The following is a 25070-nucleotide window of genomic DNA, read 5'->3' on the forward strand; positions in this document are numbered from 1 at the left end:
TTTTTGTATTCAAATGAATTACTAAATAGGAAAAACAGGTAGTGTTTATTGATGAATACATGATATGGAAAAAAGTGCAAGTTTATACCTCACAAGTTGATCTACATCACCTCACAAAGGTACCACATTCACTAAAGGCACACCAGACAAATACAGGCATGAAAAAATAAAGGAAAAATTATGCTAAAGTCACAGTCTCTAAATGTGTCCATTTGAAGGAAAGACTTTCTCGTATGAGCAGTTATTTGAGCTATAATAAATCATAAGCACTTAAAAAAATGAAAAAATGTTGCCACATGATTTTTTGTTTTGTTTTTTTGGCAAAGACAAGTCAATTTTAGTTTAAAATAATGGAATATTTTAAGATTTCTTAAAAGTAATACATCTTAAATATGATTTGAAAAGTGATACAAAACCTAATCAGTAACTCATAATTTGAATGTTAGTCCTCTTTTCCATAAACAATGTGTGTTTGTGTGCGTGGGTATGTCACTGGGCAGCTTTAGCCTCCACCTCACTGATAGACACAAAGCGTGGTCGTCTGCGCACCCTCCTCTTTGTGTTGTGTTTGGGGTTTCTTTGATACATATCTGGAAAATTAGAACAGTGAAATACTTATGTAATAATATAATATAAAATAACATTTTCAATGACCGCAGGAATCCTGTTATACGTGCAGTACCTTGGAAACTGACATAGTAATGCCTATTTCCCTTAATGACAGTAACCTCTGCATTGTTATCCTCCTGAAATGCTTTCTCCAACTCTCGGGACATTACAGACGTCACACGTTGCTTGTCATCCTAAAGAAAAAAAGATTTTGAAACTAAACCACAAACTGACCTTAAATTCCTCTCAAATGAGAGTATGTTTGCAATCCTGCCTCACCGGCTGACCGTACTCTATCCAGTTCTCATGATCTCCTTTGTAGTACCAAATCCACTCTGTTGTCAGGATGTAGTGGGCGGGTTTAGAGACGGAAGAGACTGTTGAGAGTCGGCGCACAGGGTTATGGTTCCTAGTCATGGACCCAAAATCCACCGGTTTCGAGCCTGGACTAAATTCAAGAGAAGCAATCAGTGTCATTTTAGTCAACTAAAACTAACAACTTTTGTTACTTGAAATAAAATAATCTGAAAAATATTAAAATATATTTTTTTATTTCAGATAGTTGCCAAAGCAAAAAGATAACTCAAATAAAAAAATAAAAATAACTATTAAAATTGACAAAAAAAAAAATATTTTTTTTTACAAATTTAACTAAAATTAAACAGAAAATATAAAAACAAAAATAATCAAAAAATTAAGAAAAAACTATAATAGTCTTTTTATTTTCTGATATTTTTGTTATTCAATTTCAAGAGAAAGCCCTTAGAAAGCAATAAATAAATGATAAAATAATAAATATTAGGAAAAAAATACAATAAAAACAAAATAATAATAAAGTAAAATAGCAAAAAAAGTGTTGTCAAACGATAAATCGCATCCAAAATAAAAGTTTGTTTACATATTTGTGTATGTACTGTGTATATTTATTACGTATAAATACACACACATGCATGTGTATATTTAAGAAAAATAATATTAAATATATTTATATATGATATAAATTATATGAATATAAATATATAATTGTAAATATTTTCAAATTACATAGTGTGTGTGCTGTATGTGTGTGTATTTATATATACATAATACATATACACAATACACACACAGATATTGTGTAAACAAAAACTTTTATTTTGGATACGATTAATCGCTAAAAAAAATGTTAAGCCAACAAATGCATGTGCATTTGTACTGACCTGTGTTCATTCTTTGGGTCACAGTAGGCTCTTTCTATTTCCTCCATGTTTCTCAAATCCCTCCAGCCTTTCTCGTCATTAACCTCCCATTTATATGGAAGATTAAAGTGGACAAGAACGCACTGGTCTGAAGCAATAAAACCATTATAACTTATATCGAATGTGAATGGCTTAAAGAAAACGAGATTAACAAAGATAACTTGGATGAGATGGACACCAACCCTGAAACTTGCATTTCCGTCGTATAAAGTGGAGACAGATTTCATTCTTCTCCATCTGAGCAGCCGGTTTGTCGCCTTGATCAGATATCAGTTCTGAAATGTAAATGGATATGTATGTATAATATGAATTACTGTGTATTTAATGTGTGTAAATGAATATAAGTGCCCTTACCACTGCTTAGAGTTTGTGAGTTGAGGCGATAAACGTTCTGGTAGATGTAGGGCAGGTCATGGATGATGTCACCGCCGAGACCACGTTCCTCCAGCATCCTGCGGCTTTGCTCGTCGATACTGTGCAGCCGTTTGCATTTGGGGCCGAACAGACAGTCGTCTTGAACAAAGTGCTGACAAATGTGCACCTTAGTGCAGCGCTCCATAAAGGTACAGGCCCCGTAAAGCCCTATGCCTTTATTATAGTGAGCACACACCTGTGTACATACAGCATGAGGTGAAGTCTTTAAATATCAGACTTTGTTTTTCAAAGAGGTCTATTATGCTCACCTAGTCTGCATTTATTTGATCAAAAAAATCCTGTGAACAGTTAATACATTGTGAAATATTATTACAATTTAAGTGATATTTTCAAATGTAATTTATTCCTGTGATGCAAAGCTGAATTTTCATCAGTCTTCGGTGTTGCATGATCCTTCAGAAATCATTCTAATATGCTCATTTGCTGCTCAAGAAACATTTCTTATTATTAGTGTGTTGATAATTCATATTCAACAATGTCTATTCATTTTTTTATAAAAAACACATTGATTCACTACAGAAGGCCTTTGTTCACCCCCCAGAGCTGTGTGAGACACCTTCTTTTAATGGATGCACTTTTTATTAAACTTCTCATGGACCGATGGAGTGCAACACCTGCTGAGTTGCATCAATCAGCTTGAAAGATCAAAGACTATTAAAAAAAAAAACTCCAACTGGATTTGTATGAAAGAATAAAGTCATATAATCCTAGGATGGTGAGTAATTTATGAGCTAATTTTAATTTTTGGGTGAACTAACCCTTTAATAACTGAGCATCACTAATTATTTATAATAATTATGCACCAAATCTGCAAATTAGAATGATTTCTGAAGGATCATGTGACAATGAAGACTGATGAAAATTCAGCTTTGCATCACAGGAATAAATTACATTTGATAATATACTGAAACAGAAAATATTTATTTTAAATCAGAATAATATTAGTGTTTTTTTTACAGTATTTTTGATTAAATAAATGCAGCTTTGATGAGCATAAGAGACTTCCTTCAAAACATAAAAAAATCTTAACAATTCCAAACTTGATCATTGTGTATATGCAAATTACAATATTCAAAACACACATGCATTTATAAATAAAGTAAACAAATTAAGTGCCTTACAAATACAGTGAAACTTCTAGAATAAACCAGTGCATCACAGGGCAACATTCTACTTTACCTGTTTACAGGACATTTTCCTTTTTGTTTTTGTTTCCTTTTTTTTTTTTTTCTTTTTTTTTTTTTTTTTTTGCTCCAAACCAAACTGGAGAAACATACTTAGGACACCTGAAGATAGAACCATCTGGAACTCTTCATCCTTAACGCGGACCACATTCTTCACCACTTTTTTTTTCTTTCTTTCTTTTCCTCCCCTCAACATTAACATACCGACTGGAAGGCTTAGGAAGTAGAACTTCACTTGGATGACTTACTGCTTGACTTTTTCTTGCGGTCTTGCTTTTTTGTGATTTTTGTTTTTATGACTACAGACGATACTGATCAGATTGCACCTTATCCAGGATATAACGCAGAAAACAAGCTCCTTTTTCGTTCTGATGGACTAATTACATACTCAAATATTCAATTACTTCATTGCATATTTAGGTGTAACCAGTTGCCGATTCAAGCATGCCAGAACAAACGTCTGAACGGTTACATGAGCTCTGTTCTACTCTGAAAACTTCTCGTAACTGAGCGCGCAGCGAAAAAAACGAAGGAGGGCGTTTCAAACGGCAGGAGAGGTACCTGGAATGCAGAAATATCCCAGTCATAGCATGATTTAGGCTTCGGGGAGGAATTCTCTCATGAAAATGGAGTCCAAAATGCATTTAGATGGCTATTTTAGCCTTCCTGTTTTAGCCATTTCCTCACCTCTGGCAGTAGCGCAGGGTCGTTCTGGAGCAGAAGCAGGAAGAGATCATCCTCGTTCAGTTCATGAAGTGTGCATTCCCGCAGCAGGGGATAGTTATGCTGTGACTGGATATCATGGGAGAATTTACACTCCTTCCTGACAAACACAAACACAAACGCTCAAGTGGTAGAGCATTGCGTTAACAAGTGCAAGGTTGGGGGTTCGAATCCCAGGGAACACATGATAGACGAAAATTGTTAGCCTGAATGCAATATAAGTTGCTTTGGATAAAAGCGTCTGCTAAATGCACAAATGAATTAAATTAAATTAAATTAATTAATTAATAAGCAAATAATGTTTTTTTGGGGCTCTATAGAATTTCCATATACCCATTTGTGTAAGAGGTTGACTGATATTGCTTTTATATGCCTGATACAGATGTTTTATCACTGCTTTTTGAGACATTAATAAATAAATTATCATTATACATAACATTACATTTGAAACATATGTATGTGACTATTATTATTATTAAGCTATTATACCATTAAATCATTGATGGGTGTTGTTATTATTATCATCATCATCATCAATGAAATATAATTCATATTAATAGCTATTATTATTCATATTAATGAACCTTGTAATTAAATCGTTTATTATCGCAATAGTTTCATAATTCACTGTACTATTATTCTAAAATGTGAAAAACAGACATAATAAATAAATAGGTGTGTGCAAACTTTTAAAAAGTAGTGTTTATGTTCAAAGCAGCAGTATACACAAAATAATTTTAGATAAATTAAAGTGCATGCTAAATATCAATGGGTCTTACATGAACGTACATGATGACAGCTAATAGCTGTTGTTATTTATATGTATATCTATTTACTCTTGTATTAATTATTATAATGGGCATTTATTACATTAGATATCCAGATGTTTTCCCAACCTTACCTTCCTTTTCCATATCTGCAGTTCCCGTAAACGTAATATTTGCACAGATGTAAATCCTGGCACTCGTAACATTCATTTTTGAAGTATTTCTTGCAGAGTCTCAGAGATGTTTTGGCGACGACAATGCAGTCGGTGTCTCCGTCCTCCTCTGTTCTGGGTCTGCTCTGGACCACTGCGAAGCGGGCGCATTTCTTAACGACATACCAGAAATCATCTTCGGAGATATCAAAGCGCTGGAGGACCTTCTGGTGCAGCTGAGAGATTTCCATTGAGCCTTTATTGCTGCATAACACGCTGGTCGCATAATGTATGATCCGGGAGTAGCCCGACATGTCTGCGCAGATCTGAGAGCACTGCTGGGCTGTTGTGTAGCGCTGTTATTAGTCGAGTTTCTATTCTGCGTTTCTTCAGAAAAGAAAGCGGAAACTGTGAAAACAAAACGAGTCAATGCCAAGTTCCCACGGCCAGTTCTTTTCAAAATAAAAGTCGTTCGCCCACAGGATTGGAGTATAGATAGATAGATAGATAGATAGATAGATAGATAGATAGATAGATAGATAGATAGATAGATAGATAGATAGATAGATAGATAGATAGATAGATAGATAGATAGATAGATAGATACATCTCACATATTTTTAACCTGTCCGTTGAAACTGGTGTTTTCCCGAATGACCTTAAGAGGGCCAAGGTAGTCCCCCTTTTTAAAAAGGGAAATAGCCACGATCCTGGTAACTACATACAAGTCTCTATTTTATGCACAGTATCAAAAATATTTGAAAGGTTGGTCAATGAGCAATTTAATGAATACATGAAGAAAAAACAACTTAATGTTTAATTTCCAATCCCGGATTCAGGAAGTCACATTCTACCGAATCATGCCTACTCTATTTATCTGACATCATACACAGGGAAATAGATAATGGAAATCTCTGCGGAATGGTGTTATTGGATCTTCAAAAGGCATTTGGTACGGTGAACCATGACAGACTGATTGCCAAACTTGAGGCCTTAGGGGCAGACAGCTCCACCTGTAGATGATTTAGATCTTACCTACCAGGGAGGGAACAATTTGTGGTCTTAGGGGGAGTACTGTCAGACCCTTGTATAGTTGAATGTGGAGTTCCACAAGGAAGTATTCTTGGACCGTCCTTATTTTTAACATATATTAATGATATGGCAGACTCCTGTTCATGTGAATTATTTCTTTACGCGGACGACTCTGCACTTTTAATGTCTCATAAACAACAATCCACTCTAGAGAGTAACCTGAGCTCTGAGTTATCTTCTGTAAACAACTGGCTGATTGATAATAAGCTGTCTCTACATTTTGAAAAGACTGAGGCCATTTTGTTTGGCTCAAAATATAAATTAAATAGATGCTCGAAATGTAGGGTTATTTTGAATAATGTTGAGGTCAGTATAAAAACGTCAGTAAAATATCTGGGTTGTATCCTAGAAAACAACTTGGATGGCAGAAAGATGGCCAATAAGGTTCTGAGTAAAGTCACTGGGCTTACAAAGTTTTTAGCCAGAAATTCTACATTTTTAGATAGGTCAACAATGATAATTTTAGCTAACGCTTTAATTTTAAACCAGTTTGAATATGCATGCACTTCCTGGTTTGAAGGCCTAACAAAACGACTTAAAGGGTTGTTGCAAGCAGCACAAAATAAATAAATAAGAGTAATTTTAAACATGGGCCATAGGTCTCATATAGGTAGGTCACAATTTGTTGAGCTTAACTTGCTTCCTGTTGGGTCGCGTGTTATTATGTCAAGACTGACCATGACCCATAAAATATTGTATAGTAATGTCCCAAATTATTTGTTGTGTCTTATTAATAAGGTGAAGGACACACACACTATTTACACTCGTGGCAGTATATCAGACCTTTGTCCTTATGCATTCAAGACAATGCTAGGGAAAGAAACATATGCCTATATAGGGGCAGTTGAGTTGAACAAGTTAGACCGGCAAATTAAAGTGATTTCAAGTATGAACTCTTTTAAAAAGAGGACTAAGGACTGGTTATTAGAGAGGGTAGCGGAAGAGGACCAGGGGCCAGTTAATGTCTAATTTTTTGCTTATTTAAGGAAAATGTTTGTACAGTATGTTATGTCACTGATTATTACACAATATGCAATTGTCTTGTCCTGATGTTATGTGTTGAGGACCACAATGGAAATAAGTCCTGGACTTTATTGTGTTTTTATCCTCGATTGTATCTGATGCCTTTTTGTTTTATGTTTACTGTAAGGCTTCTTGATATAATTAAATAAATCAAATCAAAATAGATAGATAGATAGATAGATAGATAGATAGATAGATAGATAGATAGATAGATAGATAGATAGATAGATAGATGTGAAAATGTGTCTATTCTAAGTTGTCATTTTTATAATAGTGCTTTACATCATATGTTTCAGAAGCAGCTTTATAGAAATTTTTGTAAGCAACATAAGGTTAAAAGGGAATAGAATAGAATAGAATAGAATAGAATAGAATAGAATAGAATAGAATAGAAGAAACATGGCTGCTCTTACTATGTGTCAAAGTGTCTTCTCATCTGGGTTCAGTGGTTTCAGAGCTTCCTCCTGCATGATGCATCTGCCTGGGAAAGACCCCCGGTTGATCTTTGTGTAGAGAAGCTTCTAGGGAGTTTGTTAGTTGGTCGTGTTATACATGACTTAAAGGATGATTGTTGCAGCAGCCCACTGTGTGTGATTCCTTGAATGAAATTGTAGACCTACCTAGTGACAGTTTATTGTTTGAGGTGGACCCAGTGACCTCTGGAACATGCTCCCTCTGTCCTGAAATATCAGGGTTTCAAACAATGCAGAAGAGATCAGATTAAAATGAATTTAGTGAGCATCTGTGCAAGAACAATACAATATTGTAATGAAACTGAGCTCACGGCTCCAGGTCTCTGGCCAGTGTGTGCTCAGGGCCCAGGAGGTGAATCCTTGTCTGCAGCTCTCTGGAGCAGATCCAGCCCTTCTCTCCTGTCCACTGTACTACAGCTATGCATTAAAACACACAAAACATCTGACAGAACAGAGAATGACAAAATGATAACAGGTACAGCAGTAGAATTTATATTTCTCAGTATTTTTTATATGGTATTTTAAACTTGCAGTGAATTACTTCATTTGTGTCATTGAAAATAAGTCTCTCATGCTCACCTAAACTGAATTTATTTGATCAATAATAAACAGTCATATTTTTAAATACTATTAAAATTTAAAACAACTGTTTTCCAATTGAATATTGAATATTCAAATGTCATTTATTTCTGTAATGTCAAAGCTGTTTTTTAAAGGCCATTACTCCATTCTTCAGTGCTCCAGTATCTTTGCAAGTACTTCAACTTATTCTACTAACCCTTTACCTAACAGTATAATACACTAATGAGAGTTAGTTAACATGTAGTTGCAAAGTTACTTATAATTGGTAGAATATGTAAAGTGGACTATCGAAATAAAGTATAAACAATTTCTGAAGAATTTCTGAAGAATCATGTGACACTGAAGACTGGAGTAACAGCTACTAGAAATTAATATTTGCCAGCACAGGAATAAATAACATTCCAAAACAGTTATTTTAATTTTAAAAAAATATGTTATTATTTTACTGTATTGTTGCTCAAACAATGCAGCCTTGTGAACATAAGAAAATTATTTCAAAAACATAAAAAGAAATCTTAAACATTCCTATCCTAACCTTGGGCTGGTAGTGTATAAATACCTACACACAGCACTCTTCTTTTTGTCCAGAAATTAAAAAAATAAAATACATTTTACATTCAAATCAGACTTTTTAAAGTTGTGATTCATCTTGGAGCTGGTTGGTGTGGTTCAAAACTTTCAAGTAAAACATGCCATTGAAACCAAACTCAAAAAGTTACTTTTGTGTTCAAGCACGCTGTCACTAAGCCTATTTAGTCACTCACCAAGCTTCATAATGACAGCAAGGTCATTTTGCAAGTTGCAACATCTGACCCTCAGTCTCTTTAGTGCTTATAACATGCCGGAACAATTCAACCATCTTCCTATCTAGCATCATTTATAATTTAATTTAGAGAGGAGATCTTCCTTGTGAATTGCCTTCAGTAGCATAGCTGTGCCTTCAGCACAAGGATAGCAAGAGATGTATCTAGCAGAACTGATCTCTTTGAAAATCCTTGGCATTTTATGCAGCCGTCTATCCTCCAGCAATGCCACACACAGACGACAAAGCAGCTGTCGAGCAGATTAGTGCTACATGCGTTCAAATTTACCCTTGCCAAGAAATAACTTGCATGCCTGTTTATAACAGTTATGTGAATGCAGGAATGAAATATGAAATACATCTTACCAACTATCAGTTTGACCTCTGAGCTGGCAAGGTGGGCTACTGCAAAAGACCTGGCCATCTCAAGTCCCTTGTGGCAATACATCTCTGTCTTTTGGCAGATACATTTGGATTTAAAGCTCTGCCAGCATATGTTGCACTTTGAGCAATAAACTCATACTGTCACTATTCAGCTCCACTTCCTGTGGAGGAAACCATCGAAACAGATTATAAGTCAATGAAACCTTGCAAATGATCCTTTTTTGAATGCATGCAATTTCTGTCATTAGAACTAATCGTGTATCAAAATATCAGTGTATTTTGTTATTTTTATGTTTAAAATTTGATCTGCTTGCAGTAGCAGGTTCTTAGCTTCATGGATCTCACCCAAACAGGGTCTCCACAATCTGCTGTGATCTGGAGGGTCGACGTTTAAGAAAGACCAGGTGAATCTAGTTAACATTCACCAAGAAGTGATCATTGTGTCATTATGTTTGCTCTTCTGTGTCTGCATAGAATTATTATTTTCATGAGGATCTTTAGAATAATTTATTAAACAGTCATTTTACATTTCTATCGCTTACAAAAGAAAACTACCATATATTTTTTTAAGTATATATATATATATATATATATATATATATACTTTTATATTTTAACTTTTTAAAATTACTGCTTTCTATTTGAATATATTTGAATATAATTTTTCCAGTCACATGATCCTTCAGAAATCATTCTAATAATCTGATTTGCTGCTCAATAAAGCATTTTTTTTTTTTTTTGAAAACAGCTGAGTATAATTTTTTTTAGGTTTCTTTGATGAACAGAAAGTTCAGAAGTACAGCATTTATCTGAAAATAAATGCCTTTATCATCAATTTTGATCAGTGATCCTTGCTTAATAAAAGTGTTCATTTCTATGATTTCACTATTTGATAATAAATACATAATGATTTAAAAATAAAGACTCTTTAAACATTGATAATAATAATTCATGTTTCTTGCGCATATCACATTAGAATGATTTCTGAAGGATCACTGAAGACTGGAGTAATGATGCTGAAAATTAATCTTTGTCATCACAAAAATAAATGACATTTTAAAATATATTCAAATAGAAAGCAGTTATTTTAAATAATAAAATATTTCACAATATTATTGCTTTTTCTGTATTTTGGAATGCAGGCTTGGTGAGCAGAAGTGAATTATTGTAAAAACATTTTAAAAAATCTTTTTGTCCAAAAACTTTTGACGGTAGTGTAGTGTTTGTGTGTGTGTGTGTGATTTTTAAATGTTATGTGCTCATAATAATAAAAATAGCCTCTCTCCCGTAGTAGTGTCCAATAATGTATCAAATCAGTTGTCATCTGTGGGTATGGTTTCAGACTACTTGACAAAAACTCCATGGTACTATGAAACACATGGAGGAATTATTTCATCATTGACTGAAAACTCAGTTGCTGAATTAGCAAAATATTTGTATTGAAAGCAAAACTTGAGTGAATGTACGCCGGATCACTGAGGAAATAATGCAACTCATGAACCGTTTTGCATTGAGATGCCAAGGAATTTCTTCAATTTTTTCTTGCCCAGCTCTAAACTGGACTGGACTGGATCCGATGGTAGGAGATGTGACCCTCTGTACCTATATATAAATAAATATATATATATATATATATATATATATATTATTAAAAACATAACCAAACACAATATTATATTTATATTTAATATTTTAATATGTATCTATTTTTTCTTGTCTGTTTGAGGCAATACTGCAGATTTCTTTAAATTGACTTTTACTGATCTCCCACCCACCGCATCAAAATTGTATACATTTGTATTTATTATTTTTTATTATTTATTATAAATATTATCATTATTGTGTTGGCTCCACAGAAGTGAGAGATAACTGGAACAACAGGATTCTGTCTGCAGAAACCATGCCACCAGAATGGACTTCCCACAACCCCTTTCACCACATACTAGTAAAATACCCGTGTTGTTCTGGTCAAGATCACTGAAAGCACACACAAGTGTGATCCATATCATATGTCCATCAAACACAGTTTGCCTCCTTTACTGGGTTTTTATGTTTTTACCATGTGAAATGAGCTTCTGGATTTCATGAGTGCATCTCAGATTTTGCATTCATGGATTACAGGATCCATAAATTTGTTTAATGCATTCAGTATTTCTGTGGCAGATACTGAGGGCACAAACCAGTCAAACAATGCACGTGCATGCCTCTCATGGTACTGCAGATTGAATGAATCCTGCCATCCTACAACAAATCAAGTCAAAAATCATAAATGCAACCCTGCAGTGACATACAAGCTCCTTAACCCATCTCAGACAAAGAACATGGTCCGATATCAGATTGAGATCCATGTTCTGCTGGCAGACACTGTCCATAACAGTATCCAAGATTATTTTCATCATCTCTTCTTTCCTATATTTCCTTCTTGGGTATTTATTCCTTGCATTTTTAGTGTGTGACAATTTAAACAGAGTGACATTCAACAGAGAAAAATACAAATAAATGCAAAAAACATGAAAAGGGTAGGCTCATTTTAATTATCCAAATTCTCCTGAAGCTTTAGTCAATAAACAGAAACACTCAAGTCTATCGTGACTTTCTTGTGGTCTTCCACCGTGTGAACAACTGGTAATTTAGGAATCTGTGACTGTAAATTAAGTCTGATTCTGAATCACCTAGTTCCGTTTCCCCTAACCCTTTTAAAGCACTTAACAAACCTCACACCGTTCCCAGATCAGCTGTCAGTCACAGTCTATGACGAAATTCTCTTATAACTCTCGCTCGATGAACTGGCATCCCGTCGAGCCAATCAACGCGAGCCACGATTGGAACGTGTAAAATCGGACATGTAAGGCGGTGATTGGAAGACCGCGGCTGCGGATCACTCTCTGATTGGTGCGGTGTTGTGCGTGGGGTGCGGTGATTGGCTCAAACCGGCTGAGCACAGCCCTAGACTGCAGGAGTTTATAAAGCCGACTTCTCGCTCGATTTCCACGCACTGCAAGAGTTCGTCGAGGTGTGGAGGGTGTTGCAACTACTGAAGGCGTTAATCTGCTATTGATTCTCATTAATAAACCGTTTTTCTTTCTAAAACAATGAGGCGACTGTGGATTATCGGTCTCCTCTGTGCACTTTTGGCATTCGGTGAGTACGTTTTATCAAACGGCCCTGAAATGCACCGCGTTATGCAGTTTGATGCCAATGAACTTGACAAAGCTTTTGAGTGTTCGCAGTAATGCTGCTATCTTTGTATGCTTCGTCTTTCTGCTATGTAAGCTTAAGTATTATATTTAAACCAAATAAAAAATGCTCCATGTGTAGAATAGATATTCGTTAACTCTTCCTAAATGGATGAATGATTCATAACGGGAAATTAAACATGGAGACTTGGAGAGTGGATTTGACCAGCATGTGCTTCTGGAAGTTTCCTTAAGATTGAAATGTCCTTCATATAATGATGTCCTTTATTAATGTAATATGGTATAATAAAACGATACATAATAATTGCACACTTGGAGAAGAATTTAAGCAAGGATCTTGGACCATGTTGGATTGTCACATCAAGGCCTTTAAATGTAGCTGAAAGCCTCTGGATCAAAATAAAAAAGGTCTTTCAGATGTGGAGAGCCTTAAGTTACCTGGGCAATTTTAATCAAATTTGCCTTCACATAAAATGCATTTTCATTTACAACAAACAAACAGCCTGTCTGGGCGCAATGGGGTCTTTTCTGAGCAAATATACTTAGTAATTAAGTTATAAAATACTTGTGATCATAATAAAAGTTCTCTTTTGGTTCTCTGTGTTATATTAAGTTACTGAGTAACCCCATAGATACTGTCTGGCTTTAAAGTGCTCTTTATAACCGTTACAGTTCACATCATTTGTTTTTTTTCTCAATCTTTAATGTTTTGCATAATTGCAGCATCTGTGAAAGCTGATGATGACGTTGACATTGACGGCGCAGTAGAAGAGGACCTTGGAAAGAGCAGAGATGGATCCCGCACAGATGATGAGGTTGTTCAGAGGTCTGTATGGACTTGAACCTGCACTTGACTGATCTGAACTTCATTCATTTTAAAGCAATGTTTCTCACACTCACTTAGTAGACTCGAGATATCAAAGAGGGGTAAATAAAACCTTGAAACTAATCTTAGATGCTATTTTATCTTATTAAAATGCATTTGTTTATCTCATAAGAGGTTACGTTTAGATATTCACATTTAGATCCTCACAAAAAAAACCTAAATGATCCCCAATGGGGTTTGGACATCTGGTTGATTCATTTGTCATGTGCCACAAAACCCAAGGATAAATAGTAATAAGTCCCTTGAGGAATGAACATGTGACAAGCATCCTTTGCGCTCTTATGAATCCATCTTTTCTCCAACAGGGAGGAAGAAGCCATTCAGTTAGATGGTTTGAACGCCTCGCAAATAAAAGAAATCCGTGAAAAGGCCGAAAAGCATGCGTTCCAGGCAGAAGTGAACAGGATGATGAAACTGATCATCAATTCCTTGTATAAGAACAAGGAGGTGAGTAAATTAAAACGTATATTATAGGTCTTCATGCCATTGATGTTTTTGCAAATTGGAGTCAAGATCGACACATGCTAATTCTTCCTTTTTCATCCTAAAGATCTTCCTAAGAGAGCTGATCTCTAATGCTTCCGATGCCTTGGATAAGATCCGGCTGTTGTCTCTGACCCATGAAGATGCCCTTGCCGGAAATGAAGAGCTTACTATTAAAATCAAGGTGTGTTAAAAATGAGTCCCTTACTGATCGACCCCGTTTACTGAAAGGACATGGTAATATAACATGGCTTTTATATTTGCATTGCAAAAGAAATTCAAACGTGTGAAGCAAATTGAGGAGCGTTTCATTTTCATATCTTTGATACTCAACACTTTGTTTAGCTATGCAAACACTTACATTTTAAGTTATTAGTTTCTTTAGTAAACCGTTTTGAGGTTATGCAATATTAAGTCCTGCCTTTTTTTTTTTTGTCTGTCCGCGCCAGTCCGACAAAGAAAAGAACATGCTTCACATCACTGACACGGGTATTGGCATGACCAAAGAAGAACTGGTGAGGAACCTTGGTACCATCGCCAAATCCGGAACCAGCGAGTTCCTCAGCAAGATGACTGATATGCAGGAGGAGGGTCAATCCACCTCTGAGCTGATTGGACAGTTTGGTGTGGGCTTCTACTCTGCCTTCCTTGTGGCTGATAAGGTCATCGTCACCTCAAAGCACAACAACGACACCCAGCACATCTGGGAATCAGATTCCAACGAGTTTTCAGTCATCAACGACCCTCGTGGAGACACCTTAGGCAGAGGCACCACCATTACGTAAGCAGTTACACTTAAAAATTCACAAACAAAAGTGTAGATTGTGAAATTTTATAACTAAAGAAGTCTTGTTTCATCAGGCTGGTGATGAAAGAGGAGGCTTCAGACTACCTCGAACTGGAGACCATTAAGAACCTGGTGAAGAAGTATTCTCAGTTCATCAACTTCCCAATCTACGTATGGAGCAGCAAGGTCAGTGTGTCCACCAAAGACTCCAGACCTTGTTTGAAGTTCACCTATAGCTGGAGGACATCATGAACTTATCGATTTGTCATTTCCAGACCGAGACCGTAGAGGAGCCCATTGAGGAGGAGGAGGCGGCTGAAACTGAGAAGGAAGAGGCTGCTGAAGATGAAGCTGAGGTTGAGGAAGAGGATGAGGACAAGGACAAACCGAAGACTAAGAAGGTACTGTATTTAGCTGCATATATGCAACATCAGTCGAAGCTATTTTATAGATTTCTCAATGATTTGAATGATTCCTCACTACTTTCAGGTGGAAAAGACCGTGTGGGACTGGGAGCTGATGAATGACATTAAACCCATCTGGCAGAGGCCCGCAAAGGAAGTGGAGGAGGACGAGTACAAAGCCTTCTACAAGACCTTCTCCAGGGTGAGTCAAGCTGTGCTGTACACACAAAAGAATCAACTCTTGTGATCCTTTGTGGCATCTTGGATCAGTTCAAGTGCAATCCTTTTTCATTTTCAGGACAATGATGAGCCCATATCTCACATTCACTTCACTGCTGAAGGAGAGGTCACCTTCAAGTCCATCCTCTTTATCCCTGCATCTGCACCCAGAGGCCTTTTCGATGAATATGGAACCAAGAAAAATGACTTCATCAAGGTAATTTTTATAATCATAAGGTGGGAAAAAGAACACCTTCTCATGTTGTATTTGAGTTAATTGTACCCAATTTGGTTCTTTTAGCTATTTGTGCGTAGAGTCTTCATCACCGATGACTTCCATGACATGATGCCCAAGTACCTTAACTTCATCAAAGGCGTTGTAAGTGCTTCTGTTTGCTTATTTAAGTTTAGCCAGTAAGATATTTAGGATATTTTTACATGCACTGACATTTGTGTGACCTAAGAACATTTACAATCCTAATTCTGCGCTTACAGCATGTGGCATATCTAAATTTCTTGGTGCAATGCATATTTGCCTTGCATTTCCCTAAAAGTGATAGCACTCCTGTGTATTGGCTCATTGGTAAAGAGTATTTCAATTCTTGAATAGATTGCAATGTAATACAGGGTACAACTGTAACTTTATTTGCCAAAATAAGTTTTTGTTTTCTGCATACAACGTGTTTTGAGTCACACCTATCTAAAGTTATTATTTACTACATTAACCCAGGGAATAATCAGTGTTATCATAAATACTAAAATTAATGAAACCTGTCTGTTAACTAACATGAAGCCTAAATTAAATGTTAGATGGACAAACTGGAATAAATATAAATGTAAGATGGAATTAAAAAATGTTGTATACAATTGTATTAAAGTACTTAATTGTAAAAAATTTTCATGGACGTTGTTTAATGGGATATTAACTGAATGGAATAAAATTGGATCGTTTAAGTTTTGGCCAGTAATTTTTGCTGCCTCACTATAATGAATGTTTGGTGACTCTGGTTCTCATTTCTCAGGTGGACTCTGATGATCTGCCTCTGAATGTGTCCAGAGAGACTCTGCAGCAACACAAACTGCTCAAGGTGAGCTCATGTTACAGATCAAGATAACGTTGATTTGATGGTTTATGTACAATTAATGATGCAGTGAGCTTACTGTAAAAGCAATTAAATTACTTTCAACACTCACATTGGTGCCTACACTCATTAGGTTATCCGTAAGAAGCTGGTGCGCAAGACCCTGGACATGATCAAGAAGATCGCCGAGGAGCAGTACAATGACAAGTTCTGGAAGGAGTTCGGCACCAACATTAAGCTGGGTGTGATCGAGGATCACTCCAACAGAACCCGCCTGGCCAAGCTGCTCCGCTTCCAGACCTCCCACAGCGACACCACACCGTCTAGTCTGGAGCAGTACGTGGAGAGGATGAAGGAGAAGCAAGACAAGATCTACTTCATGGCTGGAACCAGCAGGAAGGAGGTGCTTAAGTGTTTTTACTCTGAACTGAACGGCTTACTACGATTTCTCTATTTCCATATTAACATGTAATCTTTCTGATTTTAGGCTGAGTCTTCTCCATTTGTGGAGAGGCTTCTTAAGAAAGGATATGAGGTCATCTACCTGACTGAGCCAGTGGATGAGTACTGCATCCAGGCTCTGCCTGAGTTTGATGGCAAACGCTTCCAGAATGTGGCAAAGGAAGGAGTGAAATTCGACGAGAGCGACAAGGCCAAGGAGAAGAGAGAAGCTTTGGAGAAAGAGTTCGAACCCCTTACCACCTGGATGAAAGAGAAGTCCCTGAAGGACAACGTATGATTATTTGTCTTTGGTTTATTCTATTGTTTTGCATATTTTAAGCTGAATACTTTTTAGAAGTGGCAGTTCAACTGAAACAAGTTCGTCCCTGTGTCTCATTTCAGATCGAGAAGGCCATTTTGTCTCAGAGGCTGACCAAGTCTCCCTGTGCTCTGGTTGCCAGTCAGTATGGATGGTCTGGCAACATGGAACGGATCATGAAAGCCCAAGCTTACCAGACAGGAAAAGACATTTCCACAAAGTAGGTCCTCCTAAGCAAGTCTTAATTGTTTGTGCATTTGCAAATTCTAGTTGCAATCGGCTTAGCAACTGCATAGGAAAAACCTGGCAACATCTTTAGGGTTTAGTCACCGTAGTCAAATTTGTTTGCGAAATATTGCTAGCAAAAAAATAGCAATTGTCTTTTGTCATAACAGACTTGAACCAGCTGCAAAATAAACCCTTGAGCCAAATGATGGCACTACTGTCTTTTAAAGCTACTGTACCATCTGAAATTTCTCAGTTGAGTTTCTATTGATTCTGCTAGTTTCCTGTTTGTCACTCTTACAATGCTTTGACAATTGTAAAAAGTGCTATAAAAGTCTTGACTTGGCTCCTTTAGAATTGTGGTGACAGTGCAGCCCACCACTTCCTGCTATGTGAGGAAAAAAATGCTAATATTCAGCAAACTATGGTCACAAAAACCAAGTTAAACTTTTTTATCCTTTATCCTAGTTATTACGCAAGCCAAAAGACATTAGAAATCAACCCCAAACATCCTCTCATCAGGGAGATGTTGAAGAGAGTTACAGTAAGTCAAACATAGCTTTAAGTTAATTTAAAATGTTTCTGTTAAAAGTTCAGATTGTCTGATATTTTGTGCTTTGTGTTGTAGGATGATGCTGAGGATAAGACCGCTGCAGATTTAGCCGTTGTGCTCTTTGAAACTGCCACACTTCGATCCGGCTACCAACTCGCAGACACCAAGGCATACGGAGAACGAATCGAGCGTATGCTGCGTCTCAGCATGAACATAGATCTTGATGAACAGGTACACACAGTCGAGCACTGCTAATAAGAGAGTTGATCAATTGAAGTGTGGCTAAATATCCTTTTTGATGTGTCCACAGGTAGAGGAAGAGCCAGAAGAGGAACCAGAAGAGCAGACAGAAGAAGCAGAGGATGAGGAGGAGGTCCAGGCAGAAGATGATGCAGAAGAAGAATCGGTGAGTGTGGAAACCTTCACTTACTTGCCCTCATGTTGTTCCAAATCCATATTTAATTCATAATTCAGAATCGAAGAGGTCTGAAATAACTGGATTGTGAGAGATGATTAGCGAACTGCTATTTTAACGGTTCCTTATGTCTTAATGTGTCTTAACACATGGATTTCTCTGTGTTTCAGGATAGCACAGGCAAAGACGAGTTGTAAATTGTAAATCTGGGAGGGACGGGGTGTCGGACTGTGATTCAGAGTGAAGATGGCGATCTCAGCTGGTTATCTTTTCTCTGTGTGGGTGGGTTAAGGGAATAGGAATTGTTTTTTGTTTTAAGGTGATGCGTTTGTGTTTGGGATTTGTTTTTTACATTCCTCCATGATTGTAAATTTGTTAATATTTAACTGACCCAGTTGTGGAGTGCTGACTCCTGTCCACTGAACCATTAAATGTTTCCGTAAAAGGAACTTGTGTAATTGTCTTTTTACCATGTGTCTCCTTGTTTTACTCTATCTACAAACTCCCTCCAAAAAATAACAGGATTCCAGTTTGGGTGTTTTAGGTTTTTTTTTTTTCCGTAGCCTCAGCACTTTGGTTTGTGTTAAGTCAAAGTGACATGGTTCATGACAATGGTCGTACCAGGGTGAATCTTCCTGTGGGGTCTGGGATAAACCATTTCTCCCAGATGTCCAGATGGACGCAGGGGTAGTTCCAGGGCTTGAAACGCCCGTTCCAGTGCAGTAAGCGTGCATCTTTGAGAAAGGATCTGGGATAACGGGTATCAGGACTCCAGCCTTCATAAAACACAAAGAGGGCATTTAGTTTGTTGATTTGCTTTACTGCTAACTTAAACTCACAAATCTTCACATTTACTTTTAATAGACATTGTGATGTTCAAGAAGAGAGCTGACCTTTGACTCCTACAGACTAAGGACTCATTCCTTAGACTGTAGGAGGTTTTTGAAAAATTAAATGGGTATTTAGGGAATATGCTTTTTTTTTTTTTTAACTTCCAGCATCATAACTCCAGTCATCAGCGTCTCCAGGATCAGTGTCACATGAAAATTGTGTGGTTTAATGTTTTGGTGAAAAGTGCAATTTTTTCAGGGTTTTATGTATGGGAAGTTTAAAAGAACAACATACTTTTGTAACAATGTCTTGACTGTCATTTTATTAATTTAATGCATTATGAATAAACGTATTAATTCCCTTTCGAATAGTAGTGTATTTTATAATAAATACACTTTAATTACTATAATAACTCTGGTAAATACATGTTTACTCTTAAATTACAGCTGTGCATGCTCTCTGAGTGTGTGTATATATATATATATCAATGTTTCAATGTAGAACTTAAGTACAGATATTTTCAACATAAATATGGCATAATACATATATTTTGAGACCGTAAGACTGAAGAAATGTTTAAGTAATTATTCGTTGAGATTTGTTAACAAAATAAATGGTAGAAGACCATTACCCAGGTGTCTGACGTGCCACATTGGATCAATGGTTGTGTATTTATCATGAAAGACGATCAGCAATGGGGGGGTGGCCACACCGCCTGCCATGGCACTGCTGTACAGATTCTCCCTACATTGACATGGAAAAATAAATTATTAAATGGGAACAAATTTGATCTCAGAAAAACGAACCAATATACCGTATCACCTGACATTCTTAGCCATCCATTTCTCCAGCTGTTTAGTTATTTTTTGCCTTTTCCATTCACCGATGTCTGCTACAAAAACACCTGGATTAAAGGAGCAGTCGCTGGGGTTGATGCCCAGCTCTCTGACTTCCTCTTTGCGGTAGTCCAGAAAGCCCATATAAGTTGTCTGTGGAATGAAATGAAAATCAACATATAACAGTAACTAATGTGATCAAAATACTAATACAAACATCCATAAATACCCACCTGCATCCCCACACTGCGCACCATCTCATGTGTTGGGGGCAGATCACAGTCTGAGGCGAATGCAGCAGCATGTCCCGCTTTCAGCTTTATGTTATACAGTTCCTGTATATCTCCTGTCAGTCAGGTGTAACAAAATCATTCATTAGCACAGTGAAGGGGTTTAATTCCATGCACTTGACATATGAGATCATGCTTGCATGATTAACTTGATGATGAAAGCTTTTGTATCAGTGCAACACGAGTACAAATGTAAGGCTAGTATCAATTACAGATGCTTACACACATAATAATGGATTTCACCTTGCACTATGACATCATCATCCAGGTAAACAATCCGGGCGTGATTTTCAATGCCAAGAAGTGGCAAGTAGAACCTTACAAAGTTAAGCTGCAACACAAAAGAAACCAGGATTAAGAAACAGTGTGTAGAAGCCTTCAAAACTTAAAACATGAGTGTAAGAAGGGGGTGGTCATATACATTTGGTCACTTTTTAGAAATAATGAAGAGTTAGGAGTAACACAGTGTAACCCAGAAGAACTCACAGGGTGCAGGAGCTCTGGTCTGGAGGAATCCGGATTGACTTTCCCCTTCAATACCATCGGATTGAACTCCAGGATCTTGTATTTGATTTTTCTCAGCTTGGTCTTCTCTATATATTCCCTGTTTTGAGTCCAGAAATTTTTTTATATTTATTGACTGAGTATGTTTCTCGTTTCTCTTTCAGACATGTAAAGGGTGGATTGCTAAGTCTGATTCACATATTATGTGCATTTGTTACCTAAAACTACATTATTAAAAAAAAAAATTGCTAATTGAAATATAGCTGCAATAAAACAAATATAAATAAAACAAATAAAATTAAACAAATTTAATAAAAATAAAAGCCAACAAAACTAAGATGTGCATTATGTAAATTGGCACTAATAATATTTTATTGATATTTATTTACACTTAAAATTCTCACTATATAGTATATAGTTAATTTTTTTCTGTAACAAGAAAACAATGTAGCGAGCCTTTTATAGAACTGCAGTGCTTCTTGACTGCAAAAGGAAGAAAGTTAAATGCAAATAAAATTCAACTAACCATAATAAATGATAACCATAATAAAAGAAATGACTTCATGTGTTGGGTGCAGCCAAGTGCAATTAGCAGGTGTTACATTTGCATTAGACCTTATCTTCTTGATGGCATCTCGCAGGGTAACTATGTAGAAGAAAATGCTCGCACGGCTGTTGCTGTAGACACTGTTGATGGTTGCGATGGCAGCACCAATACGCTCCTCTGAAGCACAGATGACCACAGGTATGTCAGTGTCTGACACGTTCTCATCCTCCACACCTGTTTTGGCCCCATCTTTCTTAAGTACTGCATAAACCACAATAAGATCATATAATAAACTGAGTATATGCATAGCATATACTTGCATATCAGTACTCTGCATGTGTACCTGAATCCTTGGGCAGTGTCTGTAGTCTGGTGTTTTTGTAAAGAAGAGCAAGAGCCACAATGATGAGCAGAATAAGGAGCCCACGGTTGACTGGCAGAGAGAGAGAGAGAGAGAGACACTAATCATTAGACAATACAAAATTCTGCACTGTGTTGCGTATAGTATATGCAATAAAAGGATGACCGCGAGAGGTCACTGTATGACTATGTATGAGGGTTGAGATAAAAATAGTATTTCAGAGTTACTCCAAAGTTTCAGGTTCAAATCAATGCGTTACTTGATGTTTCTTTGCAATTATTTGTGAAATTTACTAGCAATTTCTGAACGAAAATTGTTTTATCACCCTTTTAACCTGTATTGTAATTGTTTAAAAAACTAAAGGCAAAACTATAACAAATTAGGAGAAAACCATAAAAATCATTTTTGGTATTTTAAATAAAGCTGAAATTAAATAAATATACTTATTAGATGAGAAGTTAAATTTAGAGTAAAAAAAAAAGAAATATCAGGGTGAGGTCGGCTGAAGAAGATAAAGTAAACATTTTATTGCTTTCCATACCTCGACTAATGTAAAACATGCCTTTATACCTCTGGTCAAGGCCTTTGTAAAATGGAAAAAGAACGGGAAATCAAAATAAATAACTTAAGTTAAGGCTTCAGGCTTCAGTAAATGTGCTCTGCTAAGAAGAGTGGGATTTCTAGAGACCCCGCTGCTATACATCACTTTTATGGGTTTAATCTGGTTACCTCATTGACTCTGGGACGAGCAGTGGGACCGACCCCTCCTCCACCACAAACACACACAGGACACATTCCTGTTTTGCAGGACAGCAGAGTAAAACGAGGCACTAAAACATCCCATGTGCTCTGAGTTCACTGATCTCAGTTATCCATGAGATTTCACAAGAGAATAGTCTAAAATCACGAACGTAAGTCTTTTTCTTTTTTTTTTGTATCAGGAGTCTTATTCAGAGTGACTCATACACTGGACATGATCCCCGACCTTGAATGTTTTTCCATGTATTATGAAAGAGTGATGCAATAAACAAATGCATGGGGGGATTCATGGAAACAATCTGCAAAACTTGGATTTGTCACTTACTTTTGCTCAACGAAGCCATCAGCATCTGTAAAAGGAGAGAAAGAATAAGATGGCTCACAGGGGTATAAAACTTAATATTAAGTTGGATTTTGCTTTGCTAAACCTAGAAAATGAAAATAAGTACTTAAAAATATTAATCGGGAAACATGTAATATATCAGAGCAAGTAATTTAAAGAATGAAATAAAATAATGTGAGCAAGTTTTAAGAACTGAACTTGTTGGTTTGGTGTTGATGAAGAGCACTTCGCTTATTTATTCATGAGCTTTTTAATGGTTAATTTCAACCATGTTTTGTTGTTTTTTTTGGTTGCATCTAAGACACATTTTTAAAGGGATTTTGGGTCTCCGAGACTTGCACACATGTGGGACTGTTTATCGGGAGTCTCCTGGCCTTTCCTTCCTGATGGCATTCTTCACTAAGCTCTAAACTCAATTTCAAATCTCATTTTCTGTCCTCTCTTCATATCATATCTTCTTAGACCTCTCAAAATTAAGTAAGGAACCAGAAAAAAAGTTCAAATCTGACATTATGGTTCGAAAGCTAAGCTCTGATTATTTTCATTTATTTATGGTCTTCTTAACTATATGCCTATTTAAAAAAGCTCTCACATCTCACAGTTTCTTGTCTTATTTCTTAAAAAAGAAAAAAGGCTATAATAGAAGAAATACCAATTATTCTAATTACTGTTAACATTGTGTGTAGCTTTTGGGTTTTAAAACAATGATAAATGAATGAAACTAAATTTTAGATGTTACTGTATCCTTCAGACAAGTAATGTTAACCTACTATTAAAGGCAACATTTTATGTTTTTATATTTTATATTTTCATTAATCACATTAACACACTATTACATCAGTGACAGATCTGTATTTAATGTACGGTAGACTGATATATCCTATATTTTGTAAGAGGACGTCTATATTAGTTGAATAGGCCTATTACAATACAATATTAACATACTCGTAATGTCCTTCATTACATATATCCTTTATATAATGTCTTCCTTTCTTTTGTTAACATTATCCAAAATAACACTAACCTTGTAGAAACAAGACATATCGGAGAATCTTCATTTCTTGAGATAAATGAAATAATGTCGCAAACAGGTTTTCAAAGACTTAACAATAACTGACACACAACAACGATAACCAAATATCACTGATAGTTATCCTAAAAAAAAAGCAGAGTCTGTATGTTAAACTTAACGGAGTGCAAATCCTACTATTGGAAGGAAAAAACGCCTGTTACTGATTTACATTGAATTGTTTATATTGGCCACTCACCAGAGTTTCCAGTTTAATTCCCAGCAGAAAGTAAATCGCGCGGCGGTGACGTTCATTTAATCTGTACGGCGCGGTCGAGTGGGCGTGGCCAAGATGGAGAACGTACAGACGTCCGGTGAAACTCACAACGTGCTGCGTTTCCCTTATTTATCCTCATGAGACCCAGCTATGCAATTTTTTGTCCAGATGTCTTCCTAAAATCTCTGAAATCCACACATGCCACTGTGTCAAGTCTCACGGTGTCTTACAGGGGACGTCCCGAACTTTTCCAGAAGTGGGCGTGGCCAATACCGTTTATTTTACTGTATATTATTATACATTTTGATAATTATCCAACATTATTATTACATAGTCTATATACATACAAACACACACACAATTATAAAAGACGAATGTGTTCTATTCCTTCATGATTAATCATGATGTGTAATAACATGTGTATGATAACTTCAATAAAAAAAAAACTACATATTTTATAAACATAAGGAACCATTAATTAATATATATTAGGAAAAAAAAAAACAGTGAGACTGCACCAGATCTGACCAAGATTTACTAAGTCTGTGCAACATAGACATATAGATATATACATATGATTACAAATTCTCAAACAATGAAATACAAGTCACTTTGAAAATGTCTGCTGAAACAAAAAATATAAAAAATTATGCTCTTTTTCAAATGGTAAAAAAATGACATGTTACAAAAATTATGATCATGCTTGTTCTAAGTATTAAACTTCACAGAAATCTTTGGGGAAAAAAAAGATTAGACCGTGAATATACTATATAAGTTAGTCTGATAAGACACAATGTATTTAAAACTATTATGTAGGAATAGTTAGCATTCTTCCCAC

General features: G+C 36.2%; 3 protein-coding genes across 6 annotated transcripts; 1 reads left to right on the top strand and 2 right to left on the bottom strand.

Moving 5' to 3' along the window:
* Positions 1–26: 26 nt before the first annotated feature.
* On the bottom strand, positions 27–5521 carry parp12b (poly (ADP-ribose) polymerase family, member 12b). Of its 2 annotated transcripts, XM_059510891.1 has the most exons (8): positions 5091–5521; positions 4154–4289; positions 2202–2457; positions 2030–2122; positions 1809–1935; positions 889–1057; positions 683–803; positions 27–590 (listed from the first exon to the last, which is right to left on the bottom strand). In XM_059510891.1, exons 1-8 carry the CDS (start codon positions 5420–5422, stop codon positions 490–492), a joined length of 1335 nt encoding a protein of 444 aa, XP_059366874.1. In that variant the 5' UTR covers positions 5423–5521; the 3' UTR covers positions 27–489. The 2 variants fall into 2 exon arrangements, with proteins under 2 accessions (XP_059366874.1, XP_059366875.1); XM_059510892.1 differs by lacking the exons at positions 4154–4289; positions 5091–5521 and adding an exon at positions 3462–4128.
* A 6920-nt stretch (positions 5522–12441) lies between these two features.
* On the top strand, positions 12442–18924 carry LOC132105626 (endoplasmin-like). Its single transcript, XM_059510894.1, has 18 exons — positions 12442–12605; positions 13385–13487; positions 13853–13994; positions 14098–14214; positions 14480–14811; positions 14892–15003; positions 15093–15218; positions 15307–15423; positions 15520–15657; positions 15742–15819; positions 16463–16528; positions 16656–16925; positions 17010–17255; positions 17366–17502; positions 17976–18051; positions 18136–18291; positions 18371–18466; positions 18646–18924. Exons 1-18 carry the CDS (start codon positions 12557–12559, stop codon positions 18670–18672), a joined length of 2388 nt encoding a protein of 795 aa, XP_059366877.1. The 5' UTR covers positions 12442–12556; the 3' UTR covers positions 18673–18924.
* Positions 17972–24426, bottom strand: LOC132105627 (glycosyltransferase 8 domain-containing protein 2-like). Of its 3 annotated transcripts, none has more exons than XM_059510896.1 (10): positions 24215–24426; positions 22929–22953; positions 21827–21916; positions 21552–21744; positions 20919–21036; positions 20676–20763; positions 20376–20488; positions 20129–20295; positions 19938–20050; positions 17972–19251 (listed from the first exon to the last, which is right to left on the bottom strand). In XM_059510896.1, the coding sequence occupies exons 2-10, from the start codon at positions 22951–22953 to the stop codon at positions 19079–19081; spliced, it is 1080 nt and encodes a 359-aa protein (XP_059366879.1). In that variant the 5' UTR covers positions 24215–24426; the 3' UTR covers positions 17972–19078. The 3 variants fall into 3 exon arrangements, with proteins under 3 accessions (XP_059366879.1, XP_059366878.1, XP_059366880.1); XM_059510895.1 differs by lacking the exon at positions 24215–24426 and adding an exon at positions 23971–24186; XM_059510897.1 differs by lacking the exons at positions 22929–22953; positions 24215–24426 and adding exons at positions 22386–22427; positions 22574–22893.
* Between the last annotated feature and the right edge of the window lie 644 nt (positions 24427–25070).

Source organism: Carassius carassius, chromosome 26 (genome assembly GCF_963082965.1).
Source record: "Carassius carassius chromosome 26, fCarCar2.1, whole genome shotgun sequence".
Lineage (NCBI taxonomy): Eukaryota > Metazoa > Chordata > Actinopteri > Cypriniformes > Cyprinidae > Carassius > Carassius carassius.